The sequence below is a fragment of the Dermacentor andersoni genome, chromosome 9 (genome assembly GCF_023375885.2).
Source record: "Dermacentor andersoni chromosome 9, qqDerAnde1_hic_scaffold, whole genome shotgun sequence".
Classification (NCBI taxonomy): Eukaryota; Metazoa; Arthropoda; class Arachnida; order Ixodida; family Ixodidae; genus Dermacentor; species Dermacentor andersoni.
The window spans coordinates 94,587,318-94,607,558 of NC_092822.1; the positions used below are offsets into that span (position 1 = coordinate 94,587,318).

Sequence of the window (20,241 nt, forward strand, 5' to 3'; positions counted from 1 at the left end):
GCTATGAATGCAAAGTTATCTCCATTTATGCCTCTGGCAGAAAAAGTTGGTTCCGTTCCCCAGTCAAAAGACTTGGTAGTTGATTTGAAGGCTTCAGTAAAACACATGCCTAATTAATATGACGAAGTGAATAAGCACTTGGTCAACCATCTTAAGAAATCATCGAGATCAAGGCACGCTTAAGTAGGGCAGAAAATTCCACTGTTGAAAATAAGATCGTTGACTTGCAAAACCAGCTGAATGACACTGAGCAGTATGGACGGAGACGCAACTTTGAAATATACGGACTTTTGCAGAGTGAGAATGAGGACTTGTCGGACAAGGTAAATGAACTCATGAGGCCTTTTGATGTGTTCCCTTTGACGGAACAGGAAATAGATGGCATACATTGAATGCTAGCAAAAGGTGATCAAATAACTGTGGTGCTGATACGGTATGTCTCACACAACACGAAATGAATCGGGCAAGTAAAAGCAAAGCTGCTCAGACAGAGTAAATTGCCCATTCATTTCTACGATACAAGAAACAAGCGTCTGCAGTGGTTGACACATTTTAGGGCAGCAGAAACAGGATATCAATTTGCTTGGCAGAAAGGAGGATAAGTTCTCGTACGCAGAGCACCTGGTGAGCGGGCCCGGTGTATTGAAAGCGAAGATGATTTAGGCAAGATGATTGCTTCTAGTAACAATCCGCAGCCGAGCAGTGCTTCCAGTAGTCGCTTGTTAATAGCTAGTGCATGTGGCCATGTCAATGCGAAACGATGGCTAGTGACCTTATACCTTTCCAAGAAGATTACTACAGTGCTGAGTTCTTTTGCAAACACATTGAAAAACTAACCCAACCAGCGCAGGAAATGACCTCGGCATTTTGTCTTAATACTAGAAACCAAAGATATAAGAGTGATGACATCTTTATTTATCTACTTTCAGTTTGATGGGTATTCTGATGTGTCACTTTTTGGGACAACCGTAGAGGTGGCAGCATTTCTCTATACTTTCGTCACAATATTTTGTTATAATGTCTTGGAGCGGTATTCTGTTGTGAATGAAACTTATGAAGTGTTTAGCTGTCGAATCATCTAATATCATGTGTATCTTAGTGTACCAACCACCTTCAGATAATGTGAACAATTATCTATGGTATAATGAACAAACGTAGCAGTTCCCGGTACTACTTGCAAACAAAAACCTGTTTACAGTTGGTGACTTCAACGTCAACATTCAAACTGAAAAAGCAGCCAGCAGGAACTTAACTGATATAACAGCTAGTTTCTGTTGCAAAAATGTTACCAAAATGCCCACGAGAGTTACAGCAGAAACCCTCATAGATTTGTACTTCACGGACTACTGGTACACTGACGTCATCTCAGGTGTTCTTGCTTCCGACCTAAGTGATCATCTGCCATTTTTCGTTTCTTTTCCCAACACTCAACAAATGCCTCCCAAAGTAGGGTGGTTATCAACATATAGAAATATAAACAATGATACAGCCCGTTATTTTTGAGAATTAGTATATCAAATAGATTGGTCTGCTGTGCTCCGTGAAAAAGACCCGTCAATTTCTTATTCCATTTTCTTAAAGAAAATATAAGAGCCGATGACTCGGCTTTTTCTGTGGTATGGTGCAACAAATAGAAAAAGGCGAAGAAACCTTGGGCAAATAAAGAACTGTACAAAAGAATACAGGATAAAAATACGCTCTTCAGCTTGTTAAAGAACAGATCTAAATACCTTGAAATTGCTCAAGAAAACCAGACATAATTTAGCTGCAGATCTAAAAAAGGCGAATGAAGAAAACTATGTGAAAATCTTTGCAGATAAATCCAGTCCTCGACAAATATGGGAGGCGTTCAATACATTGCTATCAAAAACAAACAGGACAATTCCAAGCGAGATTTTCCTAGATGGTACAACACATGCAGGTGAAATGTTAGCCAACAAATTTAATAATTTTTTTAGAAGTAGCAAGTGTTAATGCTATGGACACCATCTATGCAGATCCTAGGGCTTTTATAGCATTTAATACACCAAAAACACAATTTTTTGCTCCTACAACTACATACTAGAGAAATTTAAGATCATATTGCCTTACTTAAGAATAATACCTCCACCAGAATTGACAATATTAAAGCTTAAGCCATAAGAGCAATATGTGATTTAATAGCACCAATATTCTTGCATATATGTAATCAAATGCTTCTACTTTGAAAATTTCCCGAAGAGATAAAAATTGTGAGGATGTGTGTCATTAATAAAAATGGCAGCTATGATGACCTTAATAATTATCGCCCTATATCTGTCCTGTCCATATTCTCTAAAATTGCTGAAGCTGTTACAAAGATCAGTTTGAATGATTTTTTGCATAAGAATAAGGCTATTGCAGAAGAACACTATGGCTTCCAAAAAGAAAAGCAAACTGAAATGGCACTAATTAGAGCAAAAGATAAATTTTTAGCAGTACTGAAAAAACAAGAGCTCCTTACCATTGGTCTGCTTGTGGATTTCAAAAAGGCATTCGATTCAATAAACTATGAGACAGTATTGTGCAAATGACTTTGCTATGGTATAAGAGGAGCACCACTCACTATTTACTAGTTAACTTCCAGCTTTCAATGCACACAATTAAATGGTTTTTCTTAATGTTTCAAATCTATTGATGTTGGTGTAGCACAGGGTCAATCTTGAGACCCACACTGCTTCTTTTGTATATCAACGATATAACGAACATTCTGAATATGCCCAAAATGGTATTATACACAGGCAACATATTTTTTAGCATGTACAGTGCGAATATTGTAATAAAAAATGCGAATGCATGGTTAAATGAACTGGAAATAGGGCTCAGTGCAAATAGGCCGCAACAAAATATTAAGACAAAATGTATGTTTTTTGTGCCTAAATACAAACACAGACACATTAGCAATAATCTCCACGTCACATTTTCAGGCAACGCAAATGAATGTGTCTCATTGGCCAAATTCCTTGGCATCACTATCCATGAACAACTTTCATGGACAGAACATGTTAAAAATATCTGCTAAAAAATTTCTCGATCTGTCTGAATAATTCGAAAATTTAAGTGCCTCCTTCAGCAATAATAATGACATTGTTGTGCAGCTACATTCGTTGCTAGAATGGCCATTGTAAATATGACCGTATCCTTCCAAAGACCTGGCAAAATCTTTTTTTAAAACCATGTACTGGCCCTAGAACCAGCACAGGAAACTACATTTACCACTTCATGAGCCCATTCCAGCGTCCTCCAAGGTAAAGAAGACAAATTCTTCTAATGGCACCTCCATTAATTTTTGCTTTATGAAAATGGACAAATCCACTGCTTGTATGTCAAAGCTTTCGTTTCCGAGGGTGCGGAAGTGGCTCCCTCACAGCAACACTCAGCACAGTCGACGGTATGCACAAAGTACCCATGTTGGGCTCAACATGAACTCAAAGCCGTGGACACTATCCCACATCATTCGTCTTTTTAAGAGCTGTGAATGCACTGTCTCTGCTAATGGTGATATCACAGATGTGCTCAGTCTCAAAATGGGGTCCAGACTGCAAGAACCTGCAGCTGCGGGGCGAATCGCTGGAAGAGCCGTTGCTTCATCGTCTACGGTCCTGTATGCTTTGCCAAGTAAAATGGCACAGGTGGACCATCTGCATTGTCCCGTAGACCATGGCTCCACGATACACAGCTTTGATTTGCTATTGCTAAAGTACTGACGCAGATGTGTTTACGCAATCCAAACACTGGCTCACCTTGCAATAAGTGCCTCCCCTTTCTCACTGTATGATCGGATATCGGTTGCACTTTACTTTTCATAAGCGAGTCCGGTTTCAAACTATTTATAAAGAAGCTTTGTATAAATGCTGCTTACAATTATGGTGTGATCCACAAAGAAACAGCGGACCAACTTCGAAGCAGGCCTAGCAGGTGAGCACTCAGTCGACATCGCTGGTGCACTGTTGTCATAGCAACAGCCAATTGGAAGGTGCCTTTCAGCGTGCTGGCACACTGAGCGCATAGTAAGGTTTCTTGCATAGCGAACTTCATCCGACCTCCCCTTATTTTATTTTATTTGCGCTTTTCATATGCAGCTATAGTGGGCAAGGAGGATGGGAACAAAAAGGCGGCACAATAAGGCAGGAAAGACGGGAGATGGCTCTGTGAACTCAGGTGTTTCCGTCTGTGCATTTTTGGGCTCCTTTAGCACCATTCGTACTGAAGAACTTGTTTTCAGACACTTGGAATGCGTTTTCAGCAAAATTTTTTCGATACAGCTTGGATTAGCTATTGCAGATGGCGAAACAAATGGTTTTCAAAAATAAATTTGCTCACAATTTTCTGCTTTTTAAGACCTGTGTCCCTCCCTTTAATTTTTGATATAATGACTTTCCCTGTGTGTATATTGCACTATTAAAGCCACTGCTACGATTTGGGCTTCCAACAGGTGTTGCATGTTCAAGCAGGCTTCAAACAACCAAGAACAAAAAAGACTGCGGAATTCGGGAATGTCAACAAGGCATGACCTTAGAGGTGTTCTGCTAAACCAAAGTTACAGTAAGGATGGTGACAGGTTTCGTCTAAAGTGAATGATCTCTCCTGCATTACTGTGCTGAGGAGCATGCAAAAGCTGATTAAGTTGCAAACATGGAATCTGCTCTTCCAATCGCACAGCAGTGCAATGATCCACACTCAGGCAATTTATACGTCCGCAGTTGATGCACATATTACAACATATGCTTAATCTGGTACCAACAAGAACAATGCAAAACAATGTGTGACCAGACATTATCTGATCTGACATTTATTTTTATCTGACATCCTCCTTGAGTCAGCTCAGTGCCATGCCATGAATGAGGAATACCAAACAAATGGCACAAAGAAAAAGACGGCAGTGGCAGTACATTGGAGCATCTGCTAGAGAGAAATGCAACAAAGGTGCAAAAACAGCTAATTTGCAACCAACAACACTGGCTATATCCGTGGCTATGGCCGCTGCTCTTGACTTCCGGGATGGCGATGGCGGCATGCTCGAGGCGTTTCAGTTTTACTACAGAGTACTGAGGCAGCATCAACAGAAGGAAGCTTTTATCGTTATGCTTCATTTGGCACTGGCTTGGCGCAATTTCCCGCTAGAATTCTGGTTCGGAGCAGGATTGCGCAAAGGGCCATTCTTGGTGCAACTGGCACAGCTGTTTAACCACTGTTACTGTCTTTGCTCAATTCTAATGCCGACCTGATTTGCGCTTTGTTGTCATGATTTTCAACATGAAGCCATGCATTTAGTGGCACTGGCAGCAGACACTTACCAAACTTTGAGTCTTTCGCTGAGCCTTCCCTGAACTGTCGACTGAGCATGTAGTACTCGTTCGGGTGGCAGATGACCTGGGCGACGTCGGGTGACTTCTGGGTGATTCGGAATGTAGAGGTGCACGCAAGCTGGTAGTGACCCTTCTCCACAAAGCCCATGACCTGCACGGTCGCACATATCACGTCTATGTAGAGTTCGATTTCTGGTTCACCAGAACTCAAAGCAACCTACTCTATGCCATGGCTCGAAACAGTTTCGTCGTGTGGCTTGCGTTCTGAAATGTTCACCACTGCCCATTTGAGAATAATGTGTAAGTGGCAGCCAAGACCAAGACAGGCAGAGGCTCAAAACTTCGGACTAAAATCTGCTTCAGTTTCTGTCAGAGGCCCTCCATAAAATAGCTTTCAAGAATTTAAAAAAAAAAAAAAACTGCACTATTTCTTTGATGGCCTTTTTGGAGTGACACCAGCAAATTTTTTTGGAAGTGGTGTCAAATATTTCTGCAGATGTTCGAAGTACCATTGTGAGGTATAAGGATCACTATGACTTTGAAAAACGTAGCTATTCCCGAAGAAATAAACGAGTCTGTCATACAGAAAAAAGAAAGTAGGTGGCGTGAACTTCTGCAACTAAAAAATTACTTGTCAGGTTGCACAGGTTGATGAAAATATCAGGATCCCAAGGGCTCATACACCACCTTGAAATTCTCGAAAACCCTTCAACTTGGAAAAATAGATTCAAGGGCTCTTAAAAATTCATTAAGTTCATTGAAAATTGTGTTTGGGGGCGGCTTCTGAATATTCAAACTAAGAAACTTTGCATTGGCACTATGCTGCGTCTATCAGGAAACGATCCCATATTCTCTTTTCAGGGTTTTGCTAACCAATTCAGTCTAGCATGTCTACAGCTACTGCAAACAGACTCATTTAGGGGTGTGCAAATAAAGATTTTTGAGACCTAATCAAATATGAATTGAATAGTTCCATAAGCAATAGAACCAAATCGAATATCGAATACTTTTCGAACAGTTTTTGAATAATGAACAGCCGTTATCACAATCAACATAAACCGATGTTCACATCTCAGCATTCTCAAAATTAGCAAGTTTCTGTCATTACATAGTACGTTATGAAGCGTTATTTATTAAAAGGCAATGAAGCATTAGGAGGAAACAAGTAGTTTTTTTCCGCATGCACAGACCCCTTCAGACAGTGCGAATGGTCGCTATACAGTCTACAAAGTATGGCTACCCAAGTGACATAGCCTGCTTCCCTGTGCAAGTTCTCAAGTTTTATGTCTATACTATGCCCGCAGGGATGAAAATTTATTGTCTTTTACTCCAATGTTATGATTATTTGGGTGCAGTTGACATTTCAAAATATTCGAAAAGTATCAGAAAAATATTCGCATTTACGAATAGTGACTATTCAATTTGATGACCGAATCAAATAAGACACTATTCGATTTGTTATTCGAAAGTTTCAAATATTCACACACCCCTAGACTTGTTTCAATTTTACATTGCCATAGTCGTTGTGGTGCCAGGTGAAGTGAGACCAAGCGAGCAAGCTAAATCACCATTCTTGCTGTTTTGCTAGTAGGTTTCACTGCAGCCATTATGACTCCATTTTTGAGGCCTGGGCTCTACAAAAATGACTGGAGGAAAAGTAAGTTTCAGCCATTTGGGTGAAGCCGGACACTACCACCCCTCATCGAGCAAAGTGTGTGATGTGCCCCAAGGTGACTGACACTGTTACAATGCGAAAGTCTACATTGAAAAGCCAACTGAAGAGCTTGAAGCATTGTGCAATTCAGTGGCTGCTTAGCTGTAAAAAAATGAAGCTAGGAAGGAGATCTGAATATTTCTTTTAGTTTATGTGTATGACTGAAGTTTGTTTCATCCTTCTCGAATTTTGGCCTTAGCAACTTGGAAATACTTGAATTGCTCTTGAATTTTGCGCTCTATATTATGTACGAACCCTCGGATTCCTCATAGGCCACGACAGTGTGCTGCATGCCATGGAATGAAGACCTGTGCACTAGACCAAGCACTCCAAGCACAAAAGTATTAAAAGAAAACAGTATAACATTGAAGCAGAGTTTACCGAAGCTACCAAAAAACCACAGTACCCGAAGAGATTAGGATAACACCAGGTTGCTCCTTTCTCACCTCTTTCAAGTCACCGTCTTTGACTCCTTCAGCCTTGAGCTTTTCCTGAAGTTGTGTCCGATCACAATGCTTGAAAGGGCAACCTAGAAGGATGATACATCAGACAGTTTATTGTGAGGAACACAACGTTGTGCTCTTGTTGTGGTGTGTGTTCATTTCTTCTCTCTGCCATTTTTTCCTGTGCTGTGGTACCATAAAAATCCATGTTGGAACAACAAGCCAAGCACTGCACTTATTGTGTTGTTGTCATCAGCGTACCTCATCTTCAGTTTTAGCTTTGCGACGAAAAACAAAGCTCAACTCCACTTCCACTGGAATTCGAACACATGCCCTTGCAGCAACGTGCAGCTGGATGCACTAATTGTTGCATAACTTGACCGGTGTCAGGGCCACTTTCGATCGTGACTGTGTCCGATCCGGATCAAAAATCTCAACCAGAATTGACCCCTTACCGCAGCTTGCACAAAGGAGCTAATTGTGATCGAAAGTGTGCTGTACAACACCCATATAATTTCATGTAGCGAACTTACGCCACAAGGACAAGCGCCAAAAGCGTGGCGAACATTGTGGGCGGTCGTCAAAATCTGATTTAGGTGTAGATTGTGTTGGCTATTCATACATGATTTGTACATTCCAGTAGGTTTCATAATGTGCCCTGCCATTTGCGTCAAGCACACAATATGATTTGAATTGATCTGATTTAGAATTGGCTAGAACATTCTGGACAGTTTCGGTATGTGCACGCATTTCTTGTGCTAAGCGATATTGTTGCAACGATCGTTAGCCGGTGCAAAACGGCCACCAAGAACTGATAAGAATTTGCACATGTCAATATGCAAAGATGCACCCTACAGATCTAGCATAGCCGCATAATACATTTAGTCAAACTGTGCAGCATAAAAGTTGGCAGACTTTCCTACATCTACCGTATTTACCCGCATAATGATCATACTTCTTTAAAAAAAAACATTTTATGTTTTCATCCCGCATTTGCTGTGGGATGATAAGTAGGCGGCTGCTGCTGCCAGTGCGGGACAGCAAGACAAAAATGGCGACCGGCTAAGCAAGCCGAACGCGCCGAATGCGAATTTCTTCTCATGAGCACATTACGCGCATTGAAACAGTTTCTTCCATATCAGTAATAAATAGTATCGTTAATATCGGCAAGTTTGCGACAATACCGTAGCCATGTCCACATTGAGGGGACAGAAGCAGAGATGGGCGCGCATAGCTGCCAGTGACATAGAAACACATGGCGGGCATGCTGTGGAAACTGCGGCATCTGTCTTCACTGCTATTCTAATACGGCACATTTCCACTATGGGTGGGCGAATATCTTAGCAGCGTTACAAGCTTCGGCATATGAATAGGGTACCCATCTAACGTATCAGTGTAAGCATGGCCACTATCATTGCCGCTCACGATTTGTTGCGTGCCCACGAGTGCAGATGAGAAGAAATGAAAGACGCCTTTTTTGTTGTTGACCACAACCATTATGAAGCCTACAAATAATAAAGCCGAGGCAAGTTTGGTCGTAGTTTTTTTTTTTTTTTTTTTTTTCATGGCAGTGCGGAAATTGATGAAAGGAATGAAATGGGGCATCTGCTTAAGAATGTTTGGTGTGTGCAGACCACTTGGTATGTCTTCAAGAGTCGTTCGCATAGGATTCGACAGATGGCAAGCGCGATCATCATAAGCTTGACTTGGCACACGACATATCGCTGCGACAAGTTCAGGGTGCGATCATTATGCGAGTAAATACGTTATTGCATGCGATCTGCCTCGATCTAATCAGAATTTCCGTCGTTTTGATTATTGATCAAATACAAATTACAGCGAACTTGCAGCGCTTGGTTTGTGGCGAATCTTTGTTCACTTAAGGTTTCTTATTTTAAATCTGAAAAGATAGTGTTGCTATGGTAACGACTTGAAATGAATGAGCGCACCGTCACCACTGGCCCTACGCTGCAGTCAGAGGAGGAGTGGTTTCCCGCATGGTATGGATGCTTAACCCTTTCACTGTCGGACGTTTCTGGCCGTGACGCACCCCCAGTGTCAGCTTGGTTTCAGGGAACGAGCATAACAGGGAATGAACATACCAATTTATTTTTGATTATGATTGGTATACAAATAACATAGTCAATGCAATATGCACATTTCAGTGTTCTGCAGCTGTTGTTAGTAAACATCATCATCATCATCAGCCTGAATAAAATCCGTTCAACATCCGAATCTGACGATGCGGGACCCTCTTCCTCTCATGCGACTTTGTCCGAGTCCGAATCCGAGCTCGGCTCGTAATCTGAATCGGAATTCAGCCACCGCTCCCATGAGCAGACGAAGGCCCCGCGCGCCGAGCCATCCGAAAGTAACCGCGCGCAGGGAGGATGCGCTTTCAGTCGCCTGCGCAACGGAGAGAAATGGGACGTTGCGTGATCAAGAAGACAGAGGGAGATGGAAAAAGGCTAAACAAAGTTCGAAGGGCTTTACGTTTACTGCTGCAAGTCGGAAGCGAGGGTGCAGCGAGAGAGCGAAAGCAGCAATCGGGTCACCCTTTTTGGAGAGGCAACGGCACGTGCGCCTGAACTTGACGTGCCGTAGCAGGCACACCAACAGAAGAAAAATAAAAACCTTCAAACCAGCGGAGATTACAGAACAACCCTTGAACCCATAACCACACGCGCCCGACGCATGATTCAGCGAACGCGGAGCCACCGCGCCACTCAGCAAAGAGAAAGTGGGGAGTGGCAGTCGCACCGTACTCTTCAATACATGGACTAACACAGGTCAGGGCGAATATACGAACTTGTAGAAAGAGTCAACAGATGGCGTAGCCAATCCAGGAGCGCCTACTTTGCGCTCAGGCGCAAAATTTTGAATGCACGATAGAGAACGTACCGGTACGTCAGTGACACCGTGGGGGGGAAGCGCGATGACGTACCGGTACGTCCGTGACAGCGAAAGGGTTAAGCGTGCAAGATGGTGGGCCTACACACAACTCTGCTACCTTTGGTAGCATACACAGCAACTCTGCTCCTGTGGCTGATAGTGTCGCCGGCAGTGGGAGGTTAATGCTTTGGCTGCCTCTCACTTCAACGCATCTTCAAAACTCGTGATTACACAACTTCCGGTACTAAACGCACCGGAAGACAGCGGGTATGATGGCACGCCATCTCGGCCCGCCTACTCTTTGAACACGTGGCAGATTACCCCTAAAGCAGGAGACACAGGGCTGCGTATGTGCTCAGCCGTGCTGACAGCCATGCAAACGCTAGCCACCCATACCCCCCCCCCCATTCCTGGCACCTGCTCTTGCGAGAGCTTGATCGTGTTACCATGACCTCGTTCCCTTTCCTCCTTGCTCACATGGGAATACAGCACTCATCAAGCCACTATCTTTCTTGGCTGACCCTCGCACACTTTCCCTTGCGCCAAAGCATACAGTGCGCGGGGCATGACAGGATCTTATCGCACTTGGACTACACGGAACATGGTGCTGCTCCACTTCGACAGTTGCTCATGGTCATGCAGCATGCGATTTGAGCGGTGCCATTCGCAAGCAGTCGCTTGCAATTCAACTATTTGACCATTTGCATCTGTGGAAGTTTCCACTGATTGTCTCGGCATTCCTTTGTGGCGGCAGTGAAATTTCATTATATTGAAATCGTGTATAAACCCACTTCGTTATACTGAGGTTCAAAATACATGGGGTTCTATGGACAAGAAGCTATAAAAGTAACTACTTCATTATATCGAGAATTGGCTATATTGAAATCCGTTATATTGAGGTTTAACTGTAATTGCAAATATGTGCTATATCTTCTCATAATTGGGTTATTTTGATGCCAGGAATGTTTCCAAAATTTGCTAGATTGGGTGCTTGGTTCTTTAATTATGCAATGTAGTCTTCCCTTACCTACAATGAACTAGACCTGAGCAGGTGCTGTCAATATCAGACGACACAGTGAGATGACGCGAGCACTTCACTGAGGCATTGCCACCAATCTTTTGTTCTTGCATGTTTTCTGGTTTACAGAGCCTATTCTCTTGGTAAGGATAGAAGCTATGCTATTGCAGAAGCATAAGTTACTAATGGACCTTAATTTTGATCTTTAGTGTCCCTTCAGATGCTTAAGGTCTGGCACCTCAGCCATGTCAATGGGTGATGTATATGATTGCAGAGACTGGCTTAAAGGGGTCCTGGACTACCCCTAGAGCTTGGTGAAAAAACACATTTCGGTGGAAGCATACGCTGCTGTGAACATTTTAGCCACATTTTGCACTTGTGCGTTGCACGAGAGGTTCACAAGCGGAGCATGAAGTTTCTTTTTTTCGCGCTCATCGGAAGCCTTCCCTTCACCCATTTTAGGGCTGCCATATTTTGTCATATAGCAGATTCCCATACACGGCTGCTATTGGTCAATAGCCCACATCAATCAAGAAGCGTGAGCCAACTATCGTCTGCTCATGCTCAGCTGCACTCGTCCACATAGAAATGAAACTTTGGCCAAACTGCTTATCAGTGTCGCAGCCGTCGGGTCTCACTAATTTTTAATCAGGAACACTCAATGTTGAGGGCACATGGAAAGGTAAATATCACGCTTAAAAGAAGCTACATTCGTACTAGGTCTTTTTGATAAATTACGCTGCTAATATATTCCTGGTAAGTACCATACTAATTCCAAGGCATTTTTGAGGCTTCAAAGAAATGAGGTTCAGTTCTATTGCCTTTAGCATAGCCGTGTTTGCCTCAAATATATCCCGCAGCTTCCCACTGCATCACTCATCTGTGTTGTTGGCTTGTTGGACTTCACTGTGGCAGGCTTGGATTCTGTGTTCTTTAGTCTACACCTAGACTAAGACGTTATGGTAGCTATTCAACGACGAAAGCAGAGAACTGCAACACACCCAATGTAAAGAGAAATAAAATAAATATGGGTAAGTGGGAACACACCGTGACATTCACCAGGGCCCGGTGGGATGCCCGAGATGATGCGATTGCAGCTGTACGGGGTGTAGTTTGCACGCTTGCCTTCTGTGCCGTAGTTGTGTCGGATGTTGTAGCTGTACTTCTTGTCAAACTGCACCAGAGAGCAGACAACACATGCTGCACATTTGGCCATACAGAAATGTAGTGAGACTCGCAGAGTCATCTCTCATAACATCACAATGTGAGCACTTTAGTCATTTTGGGGCATGTACGTTCCTTTTGAACACCTACTTTTCGTTGAACACTGAAATAAAGTTTTGACTGATTAAGTTCTGCCCCTGTATTTGTGTCACACAGGCACTTTTGCATATGGCTATCAAGCGGATAGCCTTCGACGTTCTCGAACCCTACCAAACTTGGAGGAGTTGTGTTGCTGCGACACGGTAAACCTGATGGTCACTGAATTGTTTCGATGATCTGACACAAAATCTGATGCAAATCTGACGCATGCGGCACTACAGTTGCAAGTGATGATTCTGCCTCCCCAAGAATGATCCATCCTTAAGTTTGACTGAAACATCTAATATCTAAAAAGCTGCTGTAGGGCTTTTCTGTCACAAAGCAATAGCCTTAGTTATATTATTGTTGCATTCACACATATTTCGAGGGCAGTTGTCAGTTTTGTCTGAGCACTCTGGCAACATCGAGGCTACTATAATTTGATTTTTTATCACAATGCTTGACATTGTGACATTGTTTGATGCAACGAATAAATTATATTTAGAGGGTAAACAGTTTCTCGATACTACTTGTCTTCGAACCTTTTGTACACAGCACTCCAGTGTAAACACACTGTTGATGAAGGCACCCGCAACCACTGCTCAAAGGCTTATGAGATTTTTAATAGAGTTCTATGCAACTCCTGCACTTCGATGGACCACTGTCAATGGCAGTTTAAGCTACATGTGTAGTGGGGCCATCTTCATTGTTAAGGTTACGTATAGACTACCAGTTTTAAGGCCTTCAGAACGCTTGTGATGCCAGTATTGTGTACATTGTAACTTGTGCGCACATTCTTTTGCACCCCTATTGTGACCTACGTATTTTAGATCATACCCCAAGTGCTTTTCCAGCAATAACAACTGTGCACATCATGATGGCTCTTGAATAATGCACTGCTTCAACCTTGCCAAGCAACTGTGAACACTATGTTCGTCTGCAGTGCCTTTACAAAGCAAAGAGGTTAATCAGTAGCCCAGGAAAGAAGCATCGGCTCAAAATGTAACGCATCAGCACACGCTTGGCCTCTCAAGGTGCCTTCGGGAAGACATTGCCCTCTGATGTGCTCATTGCCAAACCACTCCATTGTAATCAATACCATTTGAAATCAATGCCAAGCCCTACAGCACAGGTTAGGAGTAGAACATGGGCAACACACGCTTGTTTCATGCCCTGCAGGCATGTCCCGACAGCAGATTAAACAAATTCTACTATTCCAGATGCACTGGTGGTTTACTTTTTGCAATGACGCTTCATAATTGAGCCTTACTTGCATTGTACGAGCTATAAACAATGGGCCTGGAGCCCTGTATGCAATGTCAGCAGTTGACGTAACCCAGCTTACAGAGACGTCAACCCCCTAATCGGCACTTCTTGTTGCGATATTAAACTGTATAGACAGGCTTACGTATATGTGTCCTTGTGCTAAAACATAGACCAAATACAGGGGTTACATGGCAATGGAGAGCATGCATTCTAGATCAGATTATTCTAAACGGAGTGGTATCAGACTCTGCCTAGAGCAGATAGGTGGTGGCTTATTTCTTTTCTTCATATCAACTTAGAGAGGGAAAGAGCACAGCAAAAGCTGCATCACCATGTGGCGGCGGTAGCCATTTCAGACTTACTACAGTTAACCCACAATATAACGAAATGATTAAATAGGCGCTTTATTTCGTGGTATCAAAATTTTGCTACACTGAAATTCGACCTTTTCAATACAATTCAATTCGAGTTTACTACATACATTAGGAATGATACATTGTAGTGCACATACAGAAGGAGGTCTTTTATGCAAGGACCGGTTCTTTCTTACGCAGAAAAGGCCAAAAGAAATATCCAAATAATCTGGAAGTCCAGAAAACCAAATTAAGTAATAAAAGGAAAAGAAAAAAAGAATGCTGAACTCTAGAGGCTAGCTTTACAGTTTGATGCCTGACAAGTTGCCGCCACAGCGGTTGCACGACATGTAGCAAGCCAAAAGAACAGAATGCAGGTCCAACGCACTGTGGTGACTGGTGTAAGCGAAGCTTTCGTGCCCATTTAATTGCTGCGGCTTGCCAACGTAGCCTTGGGTGTCGTCCTGAGTCGTACGGCACCGAATGCTATGTTCTCTGAACTGAACCACTGCTCTCCACACAGCCTGGTCAATGCGGCATCAAAACCCGTCAGATACCGCCAACAGGCTTCGCTTTAAGATGGCGTGGAAGCGAAGTGACAACTTCGGCAACTACAACAATTGTGGCAACTTTGTTCACGGCCACATTTTCAATTTTGAGATGTTGTGCACACATCGTGTCCGAAAAATCGTACGAGATCCAGCAGGGTGTTGGAAATTTTGGTTGGTGTCATGCACAGAATCAACGGAGTCGGTGTTATCACAAAACATCCACATGCTTTCATAGTGTAAGCAGCTCAAAAAACATCGGTCACTGACCTACACCTCAAACTTCCTGCAGAAGCAGTGCACTCACAGAAAAACACTTTTACTTGCGTTAAAAGCGTCTGCTAGTTTCGACTGCTTTTGCTGGGAATTTGCCCTTTTTTTCAACAAGTTGCGGTAGCTTCTTCTGACTTCAAGATCATGAAGAGCGAGCTCAGCAGTGACATCCTTTTCCTGACAGATTGAGATCGCTTGCAAGACACTAGCCTTAACTTCATAGGCATGTTGATGGGCAAGTCCTCTCACTTGTTTGCAAGTGAGAGGGAATTAGCCTTTAGCACTGCAATCTCTACCGTTACTCATACTTGTCACTGGCCACACAGTGACAACACCACCAAATCAGGTGCGGATGTGAGGCACGTGGAGAATAGGGAACTACACCGTGCAGAGTGCGCCATACACTGTGCCGATACATTTGCCTTTTCACACCTCTGATCGACATCATGCTTGCCAGCTTATGACCTCCAAGGTGCCCCATCGTCAGGCCCATCAGGTCATTATCAGTCAAATTCGCCACTTACGGAGAAGACGCTACTCCGCTTTGGCAGCTGCTTTCTGTGGTGCAGTGCAAGATTTGAAAGGAGCGTTCGCAAACTGCACCTAATTCAGCCATTTTATCACTGGTACCCACAGCACCGTATTTACTTAATTGTAGCGAAAGTTTTTTCATAATTTTCATTGCTGAACTTGACCCTCGAGGTAAGTTTGAATAAGGCAAAACTGACCATTTAACATAATTTTCTAAATCCCAAGATTTTTAGTGTTATGTTGGCAACTGTAGCTTAACGTCTCAATCTAATCCATGGACAAGTCGACTGAAGTCAAAAGTTGTTTTTTTTTTGTTCGAATCGACACCATTTTCGCTGTGCTTGCGACTGATGTTATGCTGCAGTGCCCTGCGTCCTTTCACACTTCCACTCCATCTGTTCAGGATGTTATGGCGGCACAATGCATTTGGTATGACGCCCGCTTCAAGTGAAACAATTTGGATGGCTGGAGAGCTGGAAAACTCTGCCGTGACTTGGCAGTTCGACACCAACAAGTTGATGATTTGCGGATGGCAGGACTAGAGGGAGGCCCTCTTTAAATGTGAGGCAGCTTGGCAAGGCTCTGTAGACATTGTAGTAGCCGGGTACTGCCCTCGAATGTAATGGTAGTGCGGTCTCTTACAAAGTGCTTAATTTAAAACGAGCTCGATGGCACAGAAGATGACTTTATTCTCGGGCAATCACTTTCGAAGATAGTTTTGCGTTTGCGAGACTCGGCTCGTCCCGGCAACGCACTCCCCTTAAAGCATACGGCCAACAGCACTCTTGCCGCTGTGCAAAAATGGTGAGCGTGGCAGTGCCAGAAACACTCGCCAGGGACACGTTGGGTGCCAAGTCGCACAAAATATCGCAAAATTGAAACTATCTCCGCAAGTTATTCACGGAGAATTCCACCCAAGAAACACTCTGCCTCCTCCTCAGATGCCGATGATGGGTGAAGAGAACTCGTCTCCAAATTGTGATTTCATGAAGGGTACCATTCTTTTTCTTATTCATCTCCCGTTACATTTGCTGTTTTGCTATTTTTATTTTGCGTGACTGGAAAATGAACACTCGCCTTAGAATCACAGTCGTGTTACATTCGAGTAAATACAGTAGTTTCCATTATTGCCATGAGTTTTTCTTTGTAGGAGTGGTGAAATTTCATAACATACAGCCAAAACTTGGTATAACGAAGTGATACATGCAGCAGAACACTTCATAAAATTGCGAATTTCGTTGATATGAGGTTGTGAAGCTTCAGCAGTGAAAGCAATTTCACATATTCTCCGAATATTTCTGGTGGGCAGTATCTTGTCAGCAAGCACTTATAAAGAAATTGCAAGAATGTTTGGCTAGAATTTTGTGATTATGAGCGTAGAAGCGTGTGATGCAGAGCCCGCTGAGAGCAATGCAATGTATCGGCTTGACTCACGGCATCCAAGCTTTACATGTGTTGCATTGCACGGCAGCGTAATTCCCCGGCGCTATGACTAACTGCACTTAGTGCTCGCAGCCGCCACCAGATGGCGCCCTCAAATTAAAAACAAGTGAGGAAGCGAGAGAAACAGGGACAGCGAAGTGGATGCAAAGAATGGAAACAAAGAAAGACCATGGTGATTTACAAGAATAGGAAGAAAGAAATTAGAAGGGAAAACCTGTATGATAACACAAAGGGCAGTTGGTACCTTGCTGTTTGAGGCTCGAGCTGGTTGCCTAAGGACAAAAACATACCGAAGCAAATCCTCGCAACTAGGTGAGGCATGTTGCAGTAAAGTTTCGGAGACTACTCAGCACACTGCAATGGAATGCGAAGGGATTCACCCAGTGATGTACACCTTCCAGAAGCACTTGGACTTAAAGTGGACGGAAGCCTCAACCAGTCAGCAGTCGAGATAATTAAGAGATATTTAAAGTACTGGTGGAAAAGAAAAGCAGGAAGAGATTGATATGACCAGATCCAATACAGGTGTAGGCAGCGGTACAAGGCAGGTCAAGGAGTTATGAGGAAAAGAAAAGAACATAAAGGAGATGTATACAAAAATGATGGACTGAAAAGCGTGCATAGCACACCCAGTGGTAGAACAGCCATTTCACCTTGTGCACAAGTCCTGGCACAGGAAAAAAGCCAATTTGGCACAGAAGCAGGCACTTTTGATGCCGGGTCAAACACATATATGCTTACCATATAATGCACATTTTAATTGATACAGTGAATATGTTGCGGAGACGGACTTTTGTGCGAGGCTTCCCTTGCGAGCACAGTCACTAAAGGACATGCGCTTCTTCACACCACGGCGCAAAAAGGGCGTTGCTGCCGGGTTCTGCCACTCTCCGTCACGGCGTGGAGAAGGCACCACAGACAGATCGTCAACAAATGTGGGTTTATTAGCCGAGGATGAAACACAGTGCGACAGTCACGGCCTGTGGGCAAAGGCTCACTGCAACACCGATCAAGTAAGCGTGCCTGCACTGAACACGACATCATGCAATACTCTCATGTCATGCTACACACACTGGGAGTTTTATATATATATATCTAAAAAAAAAGAATAGCATCAGCACAACTGCGAATGTGCGAGACGCAAAGACGGTTTAGGGTTTGTGTCGGCGACGCTATTTCACAGACATAGCATGGCGGTTCAAACTCGACGCAACAGTCTCGTGTCAACAAAAATGTGGCAGCACCCATCGAAGTGGTGGCTCTCACCATGCAACATATTTAGCCTCAGTCCTCGTAAATCTGCGGCTGTAAAAAGCAATAAAAGGTGTTGTAGCTTGTTGCTTTCTCTAATTTAATTCAATAAAGCAATGCGCAACATAGAAGAGCTGTAGAAACAAATGTTATTTTTGCACCTTTGCCATGTTTGCATTAAAAGTGTTCTTGCATCCTCATCAAGATGTGACCGCCACAGCCGCAAGCAAACCTACTATCTCGAGCTCAGCAGTGCAACATTACAGCCATTGTAAAGGCTACCCCGACATGTCATGAACCTCAGGGTGCAGTGATAGCTGAGTCGCGAGTGCGAAATGACGTTGCGAAAATCGGTCGCAATTCTGGTCATGGAAAATAAGTTCAAGAGTACATATAAAATGTGACTGTAGAACACACTTAGGCCAGCGAGGAATACTCGCACCAGTTCTCTTGTTTCCATTTTCTTTCTAAACGGCATCCATGTGTTCACGCTGAGCTTTTATACCTAATGCCAGAATTGACAACCTGGCCCATATCCACGCGAGCAGTAAAACTGGTCGTACTAATACAAATCATGATCTATTCAGTAACTCAGACACGCAGAAGCCAATATGTGCTTGCTAATATCATTCTGAACCACATGGAATTCTGATCACAACGGCTCTTTTACAAAACCCAGCTATCCCCCAAAAACATAGAGAAAGCTAACCTTTAATCCTAAAATGCGACATCCTCCTTCGGCAAACACTGCGGTAAAATGCGCGTTCGATGAACACCACAATAAAGTGCCAGCAAGATGGTACTACATTGTACATCGGCCAGAGAAAAATGCGGGAATGTAGAACAGGATGACTCCTACAGTAGAGTGACTCGATGGACCTCTGCTTCCTTTGATGATGATGATGATAGCATGCTGTTGGTTTTTATTTCAGTTTTGCTAGCTGCGAAGCATCGACGAAAGGAGGGTTTCGCTCGTATGCTTGCTTTGGTGCAGGCTCGGTGCAATTTTCTGCTAAAATGCTGTTCTCGTGCAGGATGGCGCAAAGGTCTACTCTCGGCACAGTTAGGCGCAATTGGATTAACTCAAGCAGGCTAAGCGAATATTTGTCACCATTCCGTTTCGAACAGGATGCCAAAGAATAATCATCATCAAGTGTAAAAAAGTTGGAATAGCATCTTCCTTGAGAAAAACAATAAGTCGCCATGCCGCTTGAAAGATGAAGTATTGTTGTCGACATGACCAATGACCATGCCCGCAACTTACAAAAAAAAAAAAAAAAAAAAATCGCTACTTTTGCTTGTTTCTGTGGTCAAATTGCCACGCCGTCAAGCAGGCAGTGCTTGAATATCGAACGGTGTAAGGTGTCCGAAATTTCCACCAATACCACCCCCCCAAGGCCGTGGCGTGTCAAAAGTGCACGTTGGTGGTGGTCCGAAGTGCGCAGCTCGTGTGTCTCGCGCAGTTGATGTTTTTCTTAGAGATTTCTTAAAGTTATGGATAGCACAGTTGATATTTTCTCGAAATAATGCACCAAAGTCACAACATATTGCATGGGAATGTTGCGGCAACGACGATGTATCAAAGGGGATTCTAATACAGAGGTGTCTATGAGCACTTTGCTGGGACTGCGATTTAGAGACATTAAACTCAGGAAAACATACGAACGAGGAACGCATCAGTGGGGTTCTACTGTAACATGTTATATCGATGATTTCGTTAAATTGAAGTTCGTTATATCGAGACCATACCGTCATAATTGTCAGGTGAGGTGAATTCTCACGGGCATCTGAAAAATTTCATTACTGTCATCACACCACTATTCAGCACAGCTTTGTTTTAATAAATAATGTTTCACAGTCCTAATGTTTTATGATGTCCC

At 43.3% G+C, this 20,241-nt stretch overlaps 1 protein-coding gene across 1 annotated transcript in view; it reads right to left on the reverse strand.

Annotated features, from left to right (window-relative positions):
- Prim2 (DNA primase subunit 2) overlaps positions 1-20,241 on the reverse strand; it is a 44,354-nt gene that overhangs the window by 10,576 nt on the left and 13,537 nt on the right. The window contains exons 8-10 of the mRNA XM_050176278.3: positions 12,442-12,568; positions 7,488-7,570; positions 5,316-5,478 (exon numbers count right to left, since the gene is read on the reverse strand). Of these exons, the coding sequence (XP_050032235.1) occupies positions 5,316-5,478; positions 7,488-7,570; positions 12,442-12,568 (373 nt within the window). The remainder of the gene's footprint in view (positions 1-5,315; positions 5,479-7,487; positions 7,571-12,441; positions 12,569-20,241) is intronic.